The sequence below is a fragment of the Bos taurus genome, chromosome 15, assembly GCF_002263795.3.
Source record: "Bos taurus isolate L1 Dominette 01449 registration number 42190680 breed Hereford chromosome 15, ARS-UCD2.0, whole genome shotgun sequence".
Lineage (NCBI taxonomy): Eukaryota > Metazoa > Chordata > Mammalia > Artiodactyla > Bovidae > Bos > Bos taurus.
The window spans coordinates 49,009,478-49,027,354 of record NC_037342.1 but is presented as its reverse complement, the minus strand read 5'-3'; the positions used below and the strand labels follow the sequence as shown (position 1 = coordinate 49,027,354).

The 17,877-nt window shown below is 36.7% G+C and overlaps 1 protein-coding gene across 1 annotated transcript; it reads right to left on the bottom strand.

Moving 5' to 3' along the window:
• Positions 1-16,040: 16,040 nt before the first annotated feature.
• Positions 16,041-16,979, bottom strand: OR52E3 (olfactory receptor family 52 subfamily E member 3). The gene has a single exon (NM_001389892.1). It carries the CDS (start codon positions 16,977-16,979, stop codon positions 16,041-16,043), a length of 939 nt encoding a protein of 312 aa, NP_001376821.1.
• Between the last annotated feature and the right edge of the window lie 898 nt (positions 16,980-17,877).

Genomic DNA, 17,877 nt, shown 5'->3' with positions numbered 1-17,877 from the left:
GTATAATGATTCATAATCATCTCTGTGTGGATCACAATAAACTGTGGAAAATTCTGAAAGAGATGGGAATACCAGACCACCTGACCTGCCTCTTGAGAAACCTATATGCAGGTCAGGAAGCAACAGTTAGTACTAGTCATGGGATAACAGACTGGTTCCAAATTGGGAAAGGAGTAGGTCAAGGCTGTATATTGTCACCCTGCTTATTTAGCTTATATCAGAGTAGATCATGAGAAATGCTGGGCTGGAGGAAGCAAAAGCTGGAATCAAGATTGCCGTGAGAAATATCAATAACCTCAGATACGCAGATGACACCACCCTTATGGCAGAAAGTGAAGAAGAACTAAAGAGCCTCTTGATGAAAATGAAAAAGGAGACTGAAAAAGTTGGCTTAAAGCTCAACATTCAGAAAACTAAGATCATGGCATCTGGTCCCATCACTTCATGGCAAATAGATGGGGAAATAGTGGAAACAGTGGCAGACTTTATTTTTGGGGGCTCCAAAATCACTGCAGATGGTTATTGCAGCCATGAAATTAAAAGACTCTTTCTCCTTGGAAGGAACGTTATGACCAACCTAGACGCATATTAAAAAGCAGACACATTACTTTGCCAACAAAGGTCCATCTAGTCAAGTCTATGGTTTTTCCAGTAGTCATGTATGGATGTGAGAGTTGGACTATAAAGAAAGCTGAGCGCCAAAGAATTGATGCATTTGAACTGTAGTGTTGGAGAAGACTCTTGAGAGTCCCTTGGACTGCAAGGAGATCCAACCAGTCCATCCTAAAGGAGATCAGTCCTGAATATTCATTGGAAGGACTGATGTAGAAGTGGAAACTCCAATACTTTGGTCACCTGATGTGAAGAACTGACTCATTTGAAAAGACCCTGTTGCTGGGAAAGATTGAAGGTGAGAGAAGGGGATGACAGAGGATGAGATGGTTGGATGGCATCACCAACTCAATGGACATGAGTTTGGGTAATGTCCGGGATTTGCTGATGGACAGGGAGGCCTGTCCTACTTCAGTCCATGGCGTCACAAAGAGTTGGACACAACTGAGCAACTGAATTAAACTGAACTGAACTGAACTGAATCATCTCTGAGGTCATTCTTTCGTGGAATGCTCACCTACATCTGCTAATATCAAGTGAAAATCCTTTCAATAATCGTAACTTGTATAATATTTTCCAGTTACCTTGGTTACCTAGTTGAGCAGTACAAAAAAGAAAAGCCTCCAAAATGTTATTTTTAAAAAAGCATAAGTATTGGATTAGGAATCTTTCCTTATAATGGTCAATAGTGTTATTTGCTCAGTCGTGTCTGACTTCTTGAGAACTCATGGACTATAGCGCGCCAGGTTCCTCTGTCCATGGAATTCTCCTGGCAGGTATACTGGAGTGGGTAGCCATTCCCTTCTTCCTGACCCAGGGATTGAATCCAGGCTCCTGCCATCTGAGTCATCAGGGAAGCCCCATAATGGTCATTGTAGTCAATAAAACATCCACTTCTTAGGCTTATTTGCCTGTCATAGTCCCTTCTCTCTAGGTGTTACTTTTTTTTATTTGGCTTAATAGACTGTGTTTAAATCTGTATTTTAGTGAAACTACCTTTTATGGTGTGGTTGCAGAATTTTTAGGATTTTTATACTTTTACAATAAAAAGCTGTGATTCTACACATGTACACATGTAATCATCTTAATAGAGGTGGGGAAAATAATCATTTAATCCCATATCTATGTATTATATTAAAAGAAAAGTTTTCAATAGAATAGGCAAGGCATAAATCTTGTTCAATTAGGCAAAAGGAATCAATGAAAATTCTGCAGCAAATATCATAATGAATGGTGGAACACTGAAATTTTTCCCCCTAGGATTTGGAAAAAGCCAAGAATATCAACAAACATCAATTATATTTAATATATTACTGGAAGTAACAAGGTCAATATGTCAAGAAAAATGTACATAAATTGTTAATTTACAACTAATAATTTAATTTATCAATTACTCAAGTATAAGAATATATTTTATATTTGTTTTAAAAAAACAATGGAAATTGAAATTTTTAAAAATTAAAATTAAATTAATTAAATTTTGTAATTTTAAATTACAGTTTTATAAAACTGTCACCTTCAATGACATCAGAAACAGGGAGAACTTAGCAATAAAGTAGTTAAAATTATAAAACATGACAGAAATTTTAAAAGACTTAAAAATTTGTTTAACCTATAGTTTAAAAGACTGCAGTCTGTTATGATGTCAGTTATTCCTAAATTCATCAGTAAGTTTAGAACAGCTTTGTTGAATTCCAAGAAATTTAAGCTTCATCTAACTTATTTTAAGAATACCTTCATTGGGAAAAGAATAACAAAACTTGGTGAAACATACTATAGAACTTCAAACTTATAAAACTATAGTAATCAAAACTTATAGCATTTGTGCAATGATAGATAACTACAAGGTAATGAAAAGAAATAAACACATTTTACAAGCTCAGTTGTATTTTATCAAGTGAAAAATGTGGTAATTCAGTGAAAATAGGATAGTTGTTTCTTCCAGTAATCTGGTGCAATTGAATATACTTACGAGGCAAAAAAAGAACTTTGTCTCCAACTTCACAACATATGCAAAATTTTAATTATACTTCTAAAATAGACCTAGGTTAAAAAAAAAAAAAAGAACTTAAATTCTGTAAAATTTATAAAAAGGAGAATATCTTTGCAACCCGATGGAATGTAATGGTTTCTAAGACAGAACACAGAAAGCAAGAACCATAAGAAATAAGCTATTACATGTTACAGGAAATTTTAAAACTTATTGTAGAGAATGTGAATTTAGAGAGTAAGACTTGAATAAAATATTCATAATCTCTACTCTCTGAAAAGAAATTCATGTCAAAAACATACAAAACACAACTAATAAATAAGAAAAACAAACAATGGAAAAATAAAGGGACCTAAACTGACACTTGGCAAAAGAAAATGTACAAATGACATTCAAATTCTCAAAATCATTAGGCGTCAGGAATTACACATTTAATATATAATGACATATTACTACACAAGCACTAGAATGATCAAATTAAAAACCATGACAAAATTGAATTTTGGTAATAATGTGGAGTAACATATTCTCTTAAATTACCTGAAATAATTGAACTCCTGGGTGTTTATTCAAGACAAATTAAAACATATGTTTACACAAAGACTTGTGCAGGAATGTTCATAGCAGCTTTATTCATAATTACCCCAAAATGGAAACATCACAACTACTCATCACCAAGTGAATAGACAAATCAGTTTTGGGATGTTTACATAATGCAACTCTATTCAGCAACAAAGCTGGATTTGCTTCTTATGTGTGCAACAGCATAGATGAATCTAAAGTCATCATACTGCGTTACCAATTACTACTAAAGAGCATTAAGTAAATAATTTTATTTCTATGAAGTTCTAGATTATATAGATAAAATAAGTGAGGATATCTGTTCAGTGGTTTCAGGGACAGAATGGAAGAAACCTAAGATTTTTGACATGATAGAAAAATTATTTATGAGAATGTAGGATATAAGTCAACCCACTCCAGTACACTTGCCTGGAAAATTCCATGGGCGGAGGAGCCTGATAGGCTGCAGTCCATGGGGTCGTGAAGAGTCGGACACGACTGAGCGACTTCACTTTCACTTTTCAGTTTCATGCACTGGAGAAGGAAATGGCAGCCCACTCCAGTGTTCTTGCCTGGAGAATCCCAGGGACGGGGGAGCCTGGTGGGCTGCCGTCTATGGGGTTGCACAGAGTCGGACACGACTGAAGGGACTTAGCAGCAGCAGCAGCAGGATATAAATGGATATACAATTACCTTTGTTAAAAATGTACAGATAGTGTGTACATGTAAATGTGTGTAAATTTTACTTTAAAAAATCAAATTTAGATCTGAAGGAAAATTCAATATATAGTTCTTGAAATTGCTGGTAAGAGTATTATATGTGTCTATTGATTGTATATGTTTAAAATGTCTATGATTAAAAAGCATAAATATAAACAGTCATTTTGTAATGCAAACTATAGTATAATTTGATTTAATAAAACATTCAATTTTGGAGCTTATTTAAAAGATAGAATCATTTATCTCACTCAGTTACTGCTGAGAGCTAAAAATCCTAAAATCTAACAATAATATAAAAAATTAAGGTCAAAGAACATAAACTAAAGAAACAACCTATATTAAGTCTAAATATTCTGCTTATTGTGGTTGATTAAAAATCAGTTGTTTGGTCTTTGGGAACACTCCTTTTTAACCCAACAAAACATGGTTTTAAGTCTTCACTCTCCTATACTCTGATGACCTTAGGAAAATCATTCCCTGAGCTTTATTTTAACCGTCTAGTCTGAGATAATCATGTATCAACTTCAAATGGTTCTTGTGTTAATAAAATAAGATGTTGTATATGTGAAATATAAACATGCCTTAACACTGGTCCCTTAGTAACATTAGTTTAAATAATCTGACATTATTATCCATGAATATGACTCAGTGCTAGTGTTTGATTTTCTAATAAAACACAATAGCTTACAAACAGTATACACCTGGCCCCTTCTGAGGGAATATGTTAACTGAGCCCCACCATTCATTTTAAGTTCAAAATTAATTTTTTCATCTAATTAGATGAGGAGCTGTGTTTTAAAGCCTCTTTTTATTTATTTATTTTTTAAGCCTCTTTTTAATATCCCAGATACACATTGCACTTAGGGAACAAATGACAAAACTTTTAATACTCCTTTATTGATACTCATTTTTGAAAGACTTTCTACCTGGGGTAAATTTAAAAATACTTGCTTTTCATTCTAAAATATAGAATATGTGACTTAGATTCAACTCAGAACAAAATTGGATGCTGTCAGTCAACTCATGTTTTATCACAGAAACTGTGGAAAGCACTGTCACCTTTACAGAATCTGATTCTTGAATGTAGGTTAATACACAGAGAAAGCAAATATTTAACATCCCTGTTTTGTAGCTCAGAGTGCAAAGGTCATCCCTAAGGCCTTACAACCCATATGATACAGCAACTATTTCAGAGGTCACTTTACTGACTATAACTTTGATTTCCATGGTTCTGGACTCCAATCACTTACCCAGGCCCATATCTGCAGGGAAAGTACAGAACACAGTGTCTGGATGCTCCCTGTCTGTAGCAGTAACTGAAATAAAGGGGACCTGGCATGTCATCTGTGGTATATCTGCAACTTATTCTCCCTGATGTAACCTCTAGAAACTCTCCTCAATGTCTACAGTGCTAAGCTACCCCACCAGTATGAGCCTTTTGTGGAAGACCCCTCATACACACAAGTATAAAGTATGACCTGGGCTACCTTCCCAAGGAAATGTGCTGCCTCCTTCTGTGTGTCAGGCTGGCCTTCTTGCCCACGATCCCTAAGAGGAACACTTTATACAAAGGTTGTATCTCCCCTGAGAGGGACGTTCTGTGTCCATCTCTTCAGGGACTGAGAACATCTAGTGTTGACTCAAGCATTGACTATGAACCATTGTGGTTTAAACCTCAATCTAGGCAGTCAAGAACTAACTCATTTTGTATTCTGTACCTTAGCCAGAATATTTTTGAATGCAGTTTATCTTCAATGCATATATCTTAATACACGCACACACACACACACACACATATATATATATATATATATATATGTTTTTTATAATATTCCCTTCTTTCACTTACATTCCAGAATTGACAGCTATACAGGTGGCACTAGTGGTAAAGAACCTGCTTGATAATACAGGGGACATAAGAGATCCAGTTTGATCCCTATATTGCAAAGATCCCCTGGAAGAAGGCATAACAATCCACCCCAGTACTTTTGCCTAAAGAATCTCATGGAAAGAGGGGCCTGGAAGTCCATGGGGTTGCAAAGAGTCATAAACTACTGAAATGACTTAGTACACATGCACACATGCTCATTATTTTATATAATTTCAAGTTGTAAAACATGTTGACAGCTAAATGTTATTTTTATTTATTTATTTATTGAAGAATAATTGCTTTACAGAAGTTTGTTGTTTTCTATCAAACCTCAACATGAATCAACCAGGGGTATACATATATTCCCTCCCTTTTGAACCTCCCTACCATCTCTCTCTCCATCCCCCACCCCTTGCCAGGTTGATACAGAGCCCCTTTTTGAGTTTCCAGAGTTATACAGCAAATTCCCGTTGGTTATTTTACATATGGTAATATAAGTTTTCATGTTACTCTTTCCATACATATCACCCTCTGCTCCCCTCTCCCCATGCCCATAAGTCTGCTCTCTATGTCTGTTTCCCCATTGCTGCCCTGTAAATAAATTCTTCACTACCATTTTTCTAGATTCCGTATATATGCATTAGAATACAATATTTCTCTTTCTCTTTCTGACCTACTTCACTCTGTATAATAGGCTCTAGGTTCATCCACCTCATTAGAACTGAGTCAAATGTGTTCCTTTTTATGGCTGAGTAATATTTCATTGTGTATATGCACCGCGACTTCTTTATCCATTCATCTGTTGATGGACATCTAGGTTGCTTCCATGTTCTAGCTATTGTAAATAGTGCTACAATGGACAATGGGTACAGGTGTATTTTTCAATTTTGGCTTCCTCAGGGTATATGCCTGGGAGTGGGATTGCTGGGTCATATGGTGCTTTTATTCCAAGTTTTTTAAGGAATCTCCATACCATCTTCCATAAAGACTGTATCAATTTACATTCCCACCAACAGTGCAAGAGCATTTCCTTTTCTCCACACCCTCTCCAGCATTTATCACTTGTCAACTTTTTGATGAGGGCCATTCTGACCGGTGTGAGGTGATATCTCACTGTAGTTTTTATTTGCATTTCTCTAATAATGAGCAATGTTGAGCATCTTTCCATGTATTTGCTAGGCATCTATGTGTCTTCTTTGGAAAAATATCTGTTTAGGTCTTTTTCTCACTTTTTGATTGGGTTGTTTGTTTTCTTAGTATTGAGTTCTATGAGCTGATTGTATATTTTGGAAATTAATCCTTTGTCAATGGTTTCATTTGCTATTATTTTCTCTCATTCCAAGGGTTGTCTTTTCACTTTGCTTATAGTTTCCCTTGCTGTGCAAAAGCTTTTACTTGTTTTTATTTTTGTTTACTTGTTTATTTTTGTTTTTATTTCCATTACTCTAGGAGGTGGGTCATGGAGGATCTTGCTTTGATTTATGCCATCAAGTGTTCTGCCTATGTTTTGCTCTAAGAGTTTTATAGTTTCTGGTCTGTCATTTAGGTCTTTAATCCATTTTGAGTTTATCTTTGTGTATGGTTTTAGGAAGTGTTCTACTTTCATTCTTTTACATGTAGCTGTCCAGTTTTGCCCGCATCATTTATTGAAGAGGCTGTTTTTGCTCCATTGCAAATTCTTACCTCCTTTGTCAAAAATAAGGTACTCATAGGTGCATGGGTTTATTTCTGAACTTTCTATCTTGTTCTGTTGGTCTATATTTCTGCTTTTGTGTCAGTACCATACTGACTTGATGACTGTAGCTTTGTAGTATAATCTGAAGTCAGGAAGGTTGAATCCTCCAGCTCCATTCTTCTTTCTCAAGACTGCTTTGGCTATTTGGAGCCTTTTGTGTTTCTATATGGATTTTGAATTTTTTTGTTCTAGTTCTGTGAGAAATGACATTGATAATTTGCTAGGGATTGCATTGAATCTATAGATTGTGTTTGGTAGTATAGTCATTTTCACAATACTGATTCTTCCTACCCAGGAACATGGAATATCATCTCTCAATCTGTTTATGTAATCTTTGATTTCTCTCATTAGTGTCTTATAATTTTCTATGTATAGTTCTTTTGTCTCCTTAGGTAAGTTTATTCCCAGATGTTATATTCTTTTTTTGAAGTGGTAAATGGGATTGATTCCTTAATTTCTCTTTCTGACTTTTCATTGTTAGTATATATAAATGCAAGTGATTTCTGTTAGTATATAGAAATGCAATGATTTTGTGTGTTTTACCCTGCGACATTGCTAAATTCACTGATTATCTCTAGAAATTTTCTGACACCATCTTTAGGGTTTTCTATGTACAGTATCAGGTTATCTGCAAACAGTGAGAGCTTTACTTCTTTTCTAAGCTGGATTCCTTTTATTTCTTTTTCTTCTCTGATTGCTGTAGGTAGGACTTCCAAAACTATGCTGAATAATAGTGGTGAAAGTGGACACCCTTGTCTTGTTCCTGATCTTAAGGGAAATGGATTCAGTTTTTCACCATTGAGAATAATGTTTGCTATAGGCTTATCATATATGGCCTTTACTGCATAGAGGTAGGTTCCTTCTATGCCCATTTTTTAAAGAGTTTTAATCATAAACAGTTGCTGAATTTTGTCAAAGGCTTCTTCTGCATCTATTGAGATTACCATCTGGTTTTTATCATTCAATTTTTTAATATGGTATATCACACTGATTTGCATATGTTGGAGAATCCTTGCATACCTGAAATAAACTCATCTTGATCATGATATATGAGCTTTTTGATGTGTTGCTGAATTCTGCTGGCTAAAATTTTGTTAAGGATTTTTGCATCTATGTTCAGCAGTGATATTGGCCTGTAGTTTTCTTTTTGTGTGTTGTCTTGGCTGGTTTTCGTATCATAGTAATGGTGGTTTCATAGAATGAGTTTGGAAGTGTTCTTCCCTCTGCAATTTATTGAAAGAGTTTTAGGAGGATAGGCATTAGCTCTTCTCTAAATGTTTAATAGAATTCTCCTGTGAAGCCATCTGCTCCTGGGCTTTTGTTATGGGGAGATTTTTGATCACAACTTCAAATTCAGTGCTTGTAATTGGGTTGCTCATAATTTCTATATCTTTCTGGTTCAGTCTTGGAAGATTGAACTTTTCTAAGAATCTGTCCATTTTTTCCAGGTTATCCATTTTATTGCCATATAGTTGTTCATGATAGTCTCTTATTCTCCTTTGTATTTCTGCATTGTCTGTTGTAACCTCTCCTTTTTCATTTCTAGTTTTGTTGATTTGATTATTCTTTTTTTTTTTTTTTCTTGATGAGTCAGCTAAAGGTTTGTCAATTTTGTTTATCTTTTCAAAGAACCAGCTTTTTAGTTTTATTAATCTTTACTATTGTTTCTCTCATTTCTTTTTCAGGTATTTCTGCTCAGATCTTTATGATTTCTTTCCTTCTGCTAATTTTGTTTTTTTGTTGTTGTTGTTGTTCTTCTTTTTCCAGTTGTTTCCAGTTGTTTTAGGTGTAAAGTTAGCTTGTCTATTCAATATTTTTCTTTCTTAAGGTAGGAGTGTATTGCTACAAGTATTGCTACAAGTATTTTTCTTTCTTATGGTAGGATTGTATTGCTATAAGCTTCCCTCTTATAACTGCTTTAGCTGCATCCCATAGGTTTTGAGTTGTGTTTTCATTGTCATTTGTTTCTATAAATTTTTTCTGATTTATCTAGTAACTTGTTGGTTATTTAGAAATGTATTGTTTAATCTCCATGTGTTTGTGTTTTTTTTTAAGTTTTTTGTTTTTTTCTTGTAATTGATACCTAATCTCATAGTACTGTGGTCAGGGAAGATGTTTGATATGATTTCCATTTTCTTAAATTCACTGAGGCTTGATTTGTGACCCAAGATGTGGTCTATCCTGGAGAATGTTACATATGCACTTGAAAAGAAGGTGTGTTCTGCATTTGGATGGAATATCCTGAAGATATCAATGAGATCCATTTCATCTAACGTATCATTTAAAACTTGTATTTCCTTATTAATCTTCTGTTTTGATGATCTATCCATTGATGTGAGGGGGTGTTAAAGTCTCCTACTATTATTGAGTTACTGTCAATGTCTCCTTTTATGTCTGTTAGTGTTTATCTTATGTATTGAGGTTCTTCTATGATGGGTGCATAGATATTTACATTTGTTATATCTTCCTCTTGGATTGATCCCTTGATCATTATGTAGTGTGCTTCCTTATCTCTTGTAATATTTTTTTTTAATTTTAAGATCTATTTTGTCTGATATGAGGATTGCTACTCCAGCTTTCTTTTGCTTCCCATTTGCATGGAATATATTTTTTCATTCTCTAACTTTCAGTATATATGTGTCTTTAGGTCTGAAGTGGGTTTCTTGTAAACAGAATATATATGAGTCTTGTTTTTGTATCCATTCAACCAGTCTGTGAGAGTAAATGGCAACCCACTCCAGTATTCTTGCCTAGAGAATCCCATGGACAGAGGAGCCTGGTGGGCTGCTGTCCATAGGGTTGCAATGAGTTGGACACGACTATAGTGACTTAGCATGTATGCATGCATTGGAGAAGGAAATGGTAAACCCCTCCAGTATTCTTGCCTGAGGAATCCCAGGGACAGAGGAGCCTGGAGGGCTGCCATCTATGGGGTCGCACAGAGTTGGACATGACTGAAGCAACTTAGCAGCAGCATCCAGTCTGTGTCTTTTGGTTGAAGCATTTAATACAAATTACACTTAAAGTAATTATTGGTATATATGTTCCTGTGGCCATTTTCTTAATTATTTGGGGTTGATTTTGTACATTTTTTTCTTCTCTTGTATTTCTTAAGTATATAAGTCCATTTAACATTTTTATAAAAATGGTTTGGTGGTACTTAATTCTCTTAACTTTTGCTTGTCTGAAAAGCTTTTTATTTCTCCATCAGTTTTGAATGAGATCCTCGCTGGGTACAGTAATCATGGTTGTAGATTTTTCCCTTTCAGTACTTTAAATGTATCCTGACATTCCCTTCTGGCATGCAGAGTTTCTGCTGAAAGATCAGCTGTTACAGATGTGCAGTTTTACTTGTATGTTACTTGTTGCTTTTCCCTTGCTGTTTTTAATATTCTTTATTTGTATTCAGTCTCTGTTAGGTTGATTAGTATGTGTCTTGGTATGTTTCTCCTTGGGTTTATCCTATATGGGGCTTTTGTGCCTCTTGGACTTGATTGACTATTTCCTTTTCCATGTTGGAGAGATTTTGAACTGTAATCTTTTCAAAAGTTTTCTCATACTCATTCTTTCTTCTTCTTCTTCTTCTTCTGGGGCCCCTATAATTCAAATGTTGGTGCATTTAATATCAGAAACCCTGAGGTCTCTGAGACTATCTTCAGTTCTTTTCATTCTTTTTATTTTATTCTGCTCTTCAGAATTTATTTCTACCATTTTATCTTCCAGCCTATGGATTTGTTCTGCTTCAGATTCTGCTATTGATTCCTCCTAGAGTATTTTTAATTTTAGTAATTGTGTTGTTTGTTTCTGTATGTTTATTCTTTAATTCTTCTAGTTCTTTGTTAATTGATTCTTGCATTTCCTTCATTTTGTTTTCAAGGTTTTTTATCATCTTTACTATCATTATTCTGAATTCTTTTTCAGGTAGTTTGCTTATTTCCTCTTCATTTATTTGAACTTCTGTGTCACTAGTTTGTTCCTTCATTTGTGTAGAATTGCTTGCCTTTTCTTTATGTAAGGTATTGTGTTTATGGTAAACTTTTCTCAGTCTTTAAAGTTGAATTCTTTCTTCCTTTTGGTTTCTGCCCTCTTGAGGTTGGTCCAGTTGTTTGTGTAAGCTTCATATATGGTGAGATTTGTGTTAAGTTTTTTGTTTGTTTTTATTTTTCCTCTGACGGGCAAGGCTGAGTGAGGTGGTAATTCTGTCTGCTGTGATTGGGTTTGTATTTTTGTTTTGCTTGTTGTTTAGATAAGGCGTCCTGTAAAGGGTGCTACTGATGGTTGGGAGAGACAGGATCTTGTAATCAGGTGGTTTCCTTTGTGTGAGTTCTCACTATTTGATTACTCCCTAGGGTTAGTTCTCTGGTAATCTAGGGTTTGGGAATCAGTGCTCCCACTCCAAAGACTCAGAGCTTGATCTCTGGTCAGGAACAAAGATTCCACAAATGGTTTGTTACAGCATTAAGTGAGAATAAAACAAATACCCAAAAATAAGAAACCAAAGAGGAACCCCAGACAAATGGCAGTTATAAAGTCAGGCAAATAATAATTAAAATAATGGAATATACACATATACATATTCATATACATAAGCAAAATAAAAACAGTTCAACAAAACTAAAGTATAATAGATTGGCCTGGTGAACAAAGGAAACCAAAAATTATATCTACCAGTTAAGAACAAAACTAACTAAAGTGCAAACTAGAAAACAAAACTAAAGAAAGATGACATGTAGAGAATAAAGCAATGAACACAAAACTAACAAATATGTCGAGAGAAAAGGAAAGAAAACAGAGATAAAAGAATAGACATGCAAAGTTAAATAGAAGTAGGTAAAGAAGATTTATATACTTTAAAGATTAACTACAAGAGGAAAAGAACTGTAGGAAAGCAAACCAAAGGATAAATGTAGAAAAAAATAATGCTAGGTTTTAAAAAATTAGAAGTTAAATTTAAAAAAGAAAAAGAAAAAAATAAGAAAGAAAGAAAAAAAATGTTCCACAGAACTGCAAAAGCCCAACTTAGAGGCAGAAAGTGAAGTCACTCAGTTGTGTCTGACTCTTTGTGGACTGTAGCCTACCAGGCTTCTCCATCTAGGGGATTCTCCAGGCAAGAATACTGTAGTGAGTTACCATTTCCTTCTCCAGGATATCTTCCCGACTGGGATCGAACCCAGGTCTCCCACATTGGAGGCAGATGCTTTAACTTCTGAGCCACCAGGGAAGCCCTTAGAGGCAAAGATTGATAACCACACACACACACACAAAAATGTAACTTAAAAAAAAAAAAACTCAAAAATTAATTAGATTTCTTAATGCCAATAAAATCAACAGCTACAATATAGGGGGAAGAAAAAGAAAATCCAAAGTAATCTACAGAACAAGTCAAACATAAGGATAATAAATGTTCTTGAGTCACTCCTGTCAGAGTCCTTTCCCTCACTGGGAGTCACAGTCCACCTCACCTCCCTAGGATGCCCTCCAACACTGTGCTGATCTCTGGACCTGCTGTGGGTGCAGTTCAGATTCTAATCTGGTCCTATTCTTGTGTGTTCTTGCTTCCAATGTCCACAGCTATCAGAACTAGTGCGTCTTGTTTTGTGGGAGCCCTCAATGTCCTTTTATATATTCCTTGGACACAGAGTCTGTCTAGTTGATCATGTGGATTTAATCTGAAGCTTATTCAGCTGGTGGGAAGGTTTTGGGCTTTCTTCCTTAGCCACACTACCTCTGGGTTTCAACTGTGGTTTCTTTCCACCTCTGCATGTGGGTTTTCCGCTGGGGTTTGCTCCTGAGGCTGAGCTGGAGGACTTGGGTGAGGGTCAGGAGTGGAGGTGGTGAAACTGCTTGGGTTGCAGGAGTTGTGACAGCACTAGGTACTCAGGGGAGTTGGCAGCTAAAGCAGCAGGAAGCATAGTGCTCTAGAAGGGTATGGCAACCAGTATTGGCCAATACACTCCAGTATTCTTGCCTGGAGAACCCCTCTGACAGAGAAGCCTGGCAGGCTTCAGGCAGTTGCAAAGCGGTTGGACACAACAGAAGTGACACTGTGTGCATTGACGCAAGATATATTTTTTTTGCCTGTGGCAGCTCTGCCCCAGTGAGGGTTGACCATGAAGGTGATGTAGTTGCTTGGCTTGCAGGGACCCTGACGGTGCCAAGTACGCAGGGACATGGACTGCCTCTGCCGCAGGAGTTATGGTCCTACCAGAGTCTTTTTTCCGAACCTCTTGTATCTAGCGATCAGAAGGCCTCTTTGGCCAGTCTTTCTCTATAGCTCTGCCTGTTTAGGCACTTAGAGGTCTCCCTTGCCTGGGGTCCTTCTCTGTTGTTTGGCACATCAGGCACATAGAGGGGCCCCCCTTACTGAGGTCCTAGTCTTTAGATCTACACTTCAGGCACATAAAGGGGCACCCTGGGTGGGGTCCCACTCTGAAGTTCAGTGCAGTCAGGTGTTTGATGGGCCAGCCTCTCTATTGTTCAGCTGCCGATGCGTGTGGGGAGAGGGAGGCTATGGTGATGGTACCACCCCTCCGCATGACTCAGCAGTATCGCCTTGCTCCCATGGCTGCCTGGCTTTCCTCCAGAGACATTTCCCACCACAATCTCCTCCCTGACATCCCCTCGATCTGTCTTTTTACAGATAACAGCAACCCTCACCCTGGGATTGCTCCACAATCCCTAAACTCCAACTTCCAGCCACTGCACCATCTAGATGACCTGCATGCCTATCTGGGGTATGTATGGCTGTGGCAAGAACTCTCTGATTCTCATTCCATTTAGGCTGCCACAGATCAGCTGTTTCACTCTCAGCCTTAAATGTTTCTCCTCTGATTTAGACAATTGCCCCAATGTGGGGATCAGACCCCTGCTTCAGTTCCCCCATCCACCGAGAGCAGGTCCAGTCCTACTTACACTCTTTGTCCCTCTAGTTCCTTCATCCTACTGAGTTTTGCATGGTTCTATATATTATTTTCCACTGGTCAGGTACTCCTGTCTGCTCTCAGCTGGTGTTCTGCATTCACTTCTGTGTCTGAAGGTGTATTTCTTATGTATCCATGGGGAGAGATGTACTCCACGTCCACCTACTCCTCTGCCATCTTGTTCTCGACAGCTGTATGTTTACTTAACCTTTGTTTGTCTGTTGTGTCATCATCGGTTTCTATATTAAATCATAGGAGAGAAGATAAAGAAACTGTACTGAAACTAAATTTAAAGTTCTGTTACATGATAATTGTGTGACTGTGTGTAAGTCACTTCACTCCTAAATATCTACTTACGTTTAAAACTTGAACTACCTATAGAACTACATATAGTTTCTATAACATGGTGATTGTTCAAGGAATGTTAGATTCCATTATTATTAGTTTTATTACCTCTTGTTTCTTAATTTTTTATGATCCTTATGTCATATGGAATTGGGGGGTACTTTTCCCCATTGTACTCTATATAAGGAATCAATTTTTCTTACCAGTTGTGTCTACACCTATTTACATGTAAAACCTATATACTCATTTTTGTTCCACAGTTTTTGAATACATTCATGGAAGGAAAGTTATGACCAACCTAGACAGCATATTCAAAAGCAGAGACATTACTTTGCCAACAAAGGTTCGTCTAGTCAAGGCTATGGTTTTTCCTGTGGTCATGTATGGATATGAGAGTTGGGCTGTGAAGAAGGCTGAGTGCTGAAGAATTGATGCTTTTGAACTGTGGTGTTGGAGAAGACTCTTGAGAGTCCCTTGGACTGCAAGGAGATCCAACCAGTCCATTCTGAAGGAGATCAGCCCTGGGATTTCTTTGGAAGGAATGATGCTAAAGCTGAAACTCCAGTCCTTTGGCCACATCATGTGAAGAGTTGACTCATTGGAAAAGCCTCTGATGCTGGGAGGGATTGGGGGCAAGAGGAGAAGGGGACGACAGAGGATGAGATGGCTGGATGGCATCACTGACTCGATGGACGTGAGTCTGAGTGAACTCAGGGAGTTGGTGATGGACTGGGAGGCCTGGCGTGCTGCGATTCATGGGGTTGTAAAGAGTCAGACATGACTGAGCTACTGAACTGAACTGAACTAATAATATTTATGATGAAATCATAGGATATCACTTTTCAGTCCTTAAAATAAAAATGATTGAGTTCTGAAGGTAGAGAAAATGAGAAAAAGAAGGAGAAAAAAGAGAGGATTGCAAAGTAAGAAGGGAGAAACACTTACAGGGCAACTTGGAGCTAAAGAGGGAGTGAGAATCATCAAAAAAAATCCACATGAATAATATAATACCAAAAAAAAGGTACATTCTATATTTCTACTTCAAATCTACTGATTCCAGTGACCAAATATCATACATAAAGACTGTCATGGACTTTCACGTACTATTTGAATTGGATAACAAAGCTTAGATTTTTCAGTCTCTGAACTCATTAAAATAGTTACAGAAGGGAGCCAAATACATATTTTGTCAATCACACTTAAATGTACATAATTTAATATAATAAATTGTTTCCCTGCTCAAAAGTTCCATATCATACATATTAAATGCTATTCCATTTTAATTCTTTATTTTTGTAATAACATTTTTTTCACACGGCCATAGATCTGCTTGGTTCTGACTCCGTATATGACAGGGTTGAGCATTGGCGGCACTGTAACATAGAGATTGGCCAAAAGTATGTGAATGTAACGGGGGACATTTTGGCCAAAGCGATGTGTCATAAAGGAAAATAGAGCTGGTGTATAGAAGGCAAGAATTACGCAAACATGGGAACCACATGTGCTGAGAGACTTGAGTCGTGTTTCACGAGAAGGAAGGCGAAAATACTCAGCACAGAGTATCTGAACATAAGAAAGGGCAATGGCTATGATATTAAACACTAGGATTGACATAGCACCTAAGCCATAGATGATATTGATCTTGATGCTGGCACAAGATAGGCGAGCAAGCCCCATGTGTTCACAGTAGGTATGAGGGATGACTTGATTCTCACAGAAGGGCAGCCATAAAATGAGAAATATAAATGGAATAACAGAAATAAATGACCTCACTAAAACACCAACACCAATCATAGAAATGACCCTGTTGGTGAGGATGGTGCTATATCGGAGGGGGTTGCAGATGGCCACATAGCGGTCATAAGCCATTGCCAAGAGGACTGCTGACTCCATACCAGTGAAGTTGTGGATGAAAAACATCTGAGTGAGGCAGGCTTCAAAGAGGATCTCTTTGAGACTAAACCAGAAGATGCCAAGCATCTTAGGGATGGTAGCTGTGGAGAGACCCAAGTCAATGGTAGCCAACATGGCCAAGAAGTAGAACATAGGCTGGTGTAGACGGCTCTCAGCCTGGATCACAAATAGGATAGTGAAGTTCCCTATCAGTGCAGTCAGGTACACAGCACAAAAGGGAAAGCCAATCCAGATATGGAGAGTTTCCAGTCCTGGGACTCCTAGCAACAAGAAGAAGGAGGGGTGAAACTGGGTATCATTGGGAAGGGACATCTTGCTTGGTATTGCATAAGTCCATGTTCCTTACAAATGCGTGTTTACTGATCTTCAGAGTACTGAGTAAAACTCCGCAATGTTTTAAACCTAAGGAAAATAAGAATACCATACAATTGAGTATACTCTCTTCCTCAGTTAATTCACACAGTAAAAAATGTAGTATCAATACATAAACATCAATGTGAAAAAGCAAATTCTTGAGAAGGTTTTAGAAATTTTGTAGTGGATTGTCATAAAAAATTCTACATAATGTATTCATCTTTGTTAGCACTGTTCTTCTCTGCTAATTTGCAATGGTTCTATTACTAGTATTATGCTAAAATGTTGCCTTAATATTAATAATTCATTAATTGCCTTCTCTCATCATCATCAACATAATTTATTTTCAATATTGACATACACAGGACTTTGCCAGCCTCTAAAGTGGTCTGTAGTTTCATTTGATTAGATGGTAACACACAAGTATTAAAACATTTTTTCTAACAATTGCTAATGAACACATATTCATTAAGATGCAATCTAAAAGGTTCAAAATAAATATAAAGGATTCAGGTAAGCCATTTGTTAATATTTATTCATTAATATTAAAGTGTGCAGTTCAAGTGCAGTTAAAATGACAGCATCAACTACCATCCATTAAGGTACTTGCCTACTAATTCCAATGCTGTGGAACATGTGCAAATATTATCTCTAATCTTTATAAACACAAATAGGAGAACATTAATCCCATCTTTAAGTATGGATCTAAACCTCATATAGTTTAAAAGACTTGTCAAAACTTGTAATGCTTATAGTTACAGAGCTATAGAAAGAAAATAGAGGAGAAAACAGTAAATTGAAATGAAAAGAGAATGGAAATAAGGAAAAGCTAATACATGCCTAACCCGTATCATAT

Bases quoted from the DNA above. Each gene is read 5' to 3' on its own strand.
- OR52E3 (NM_001389892.1), bottom strand. From the start codon at position 16,979: ATGTCCCTTCCCAATGATACCCAGTTTCACCCCTCCTTCTTCTTGTTG.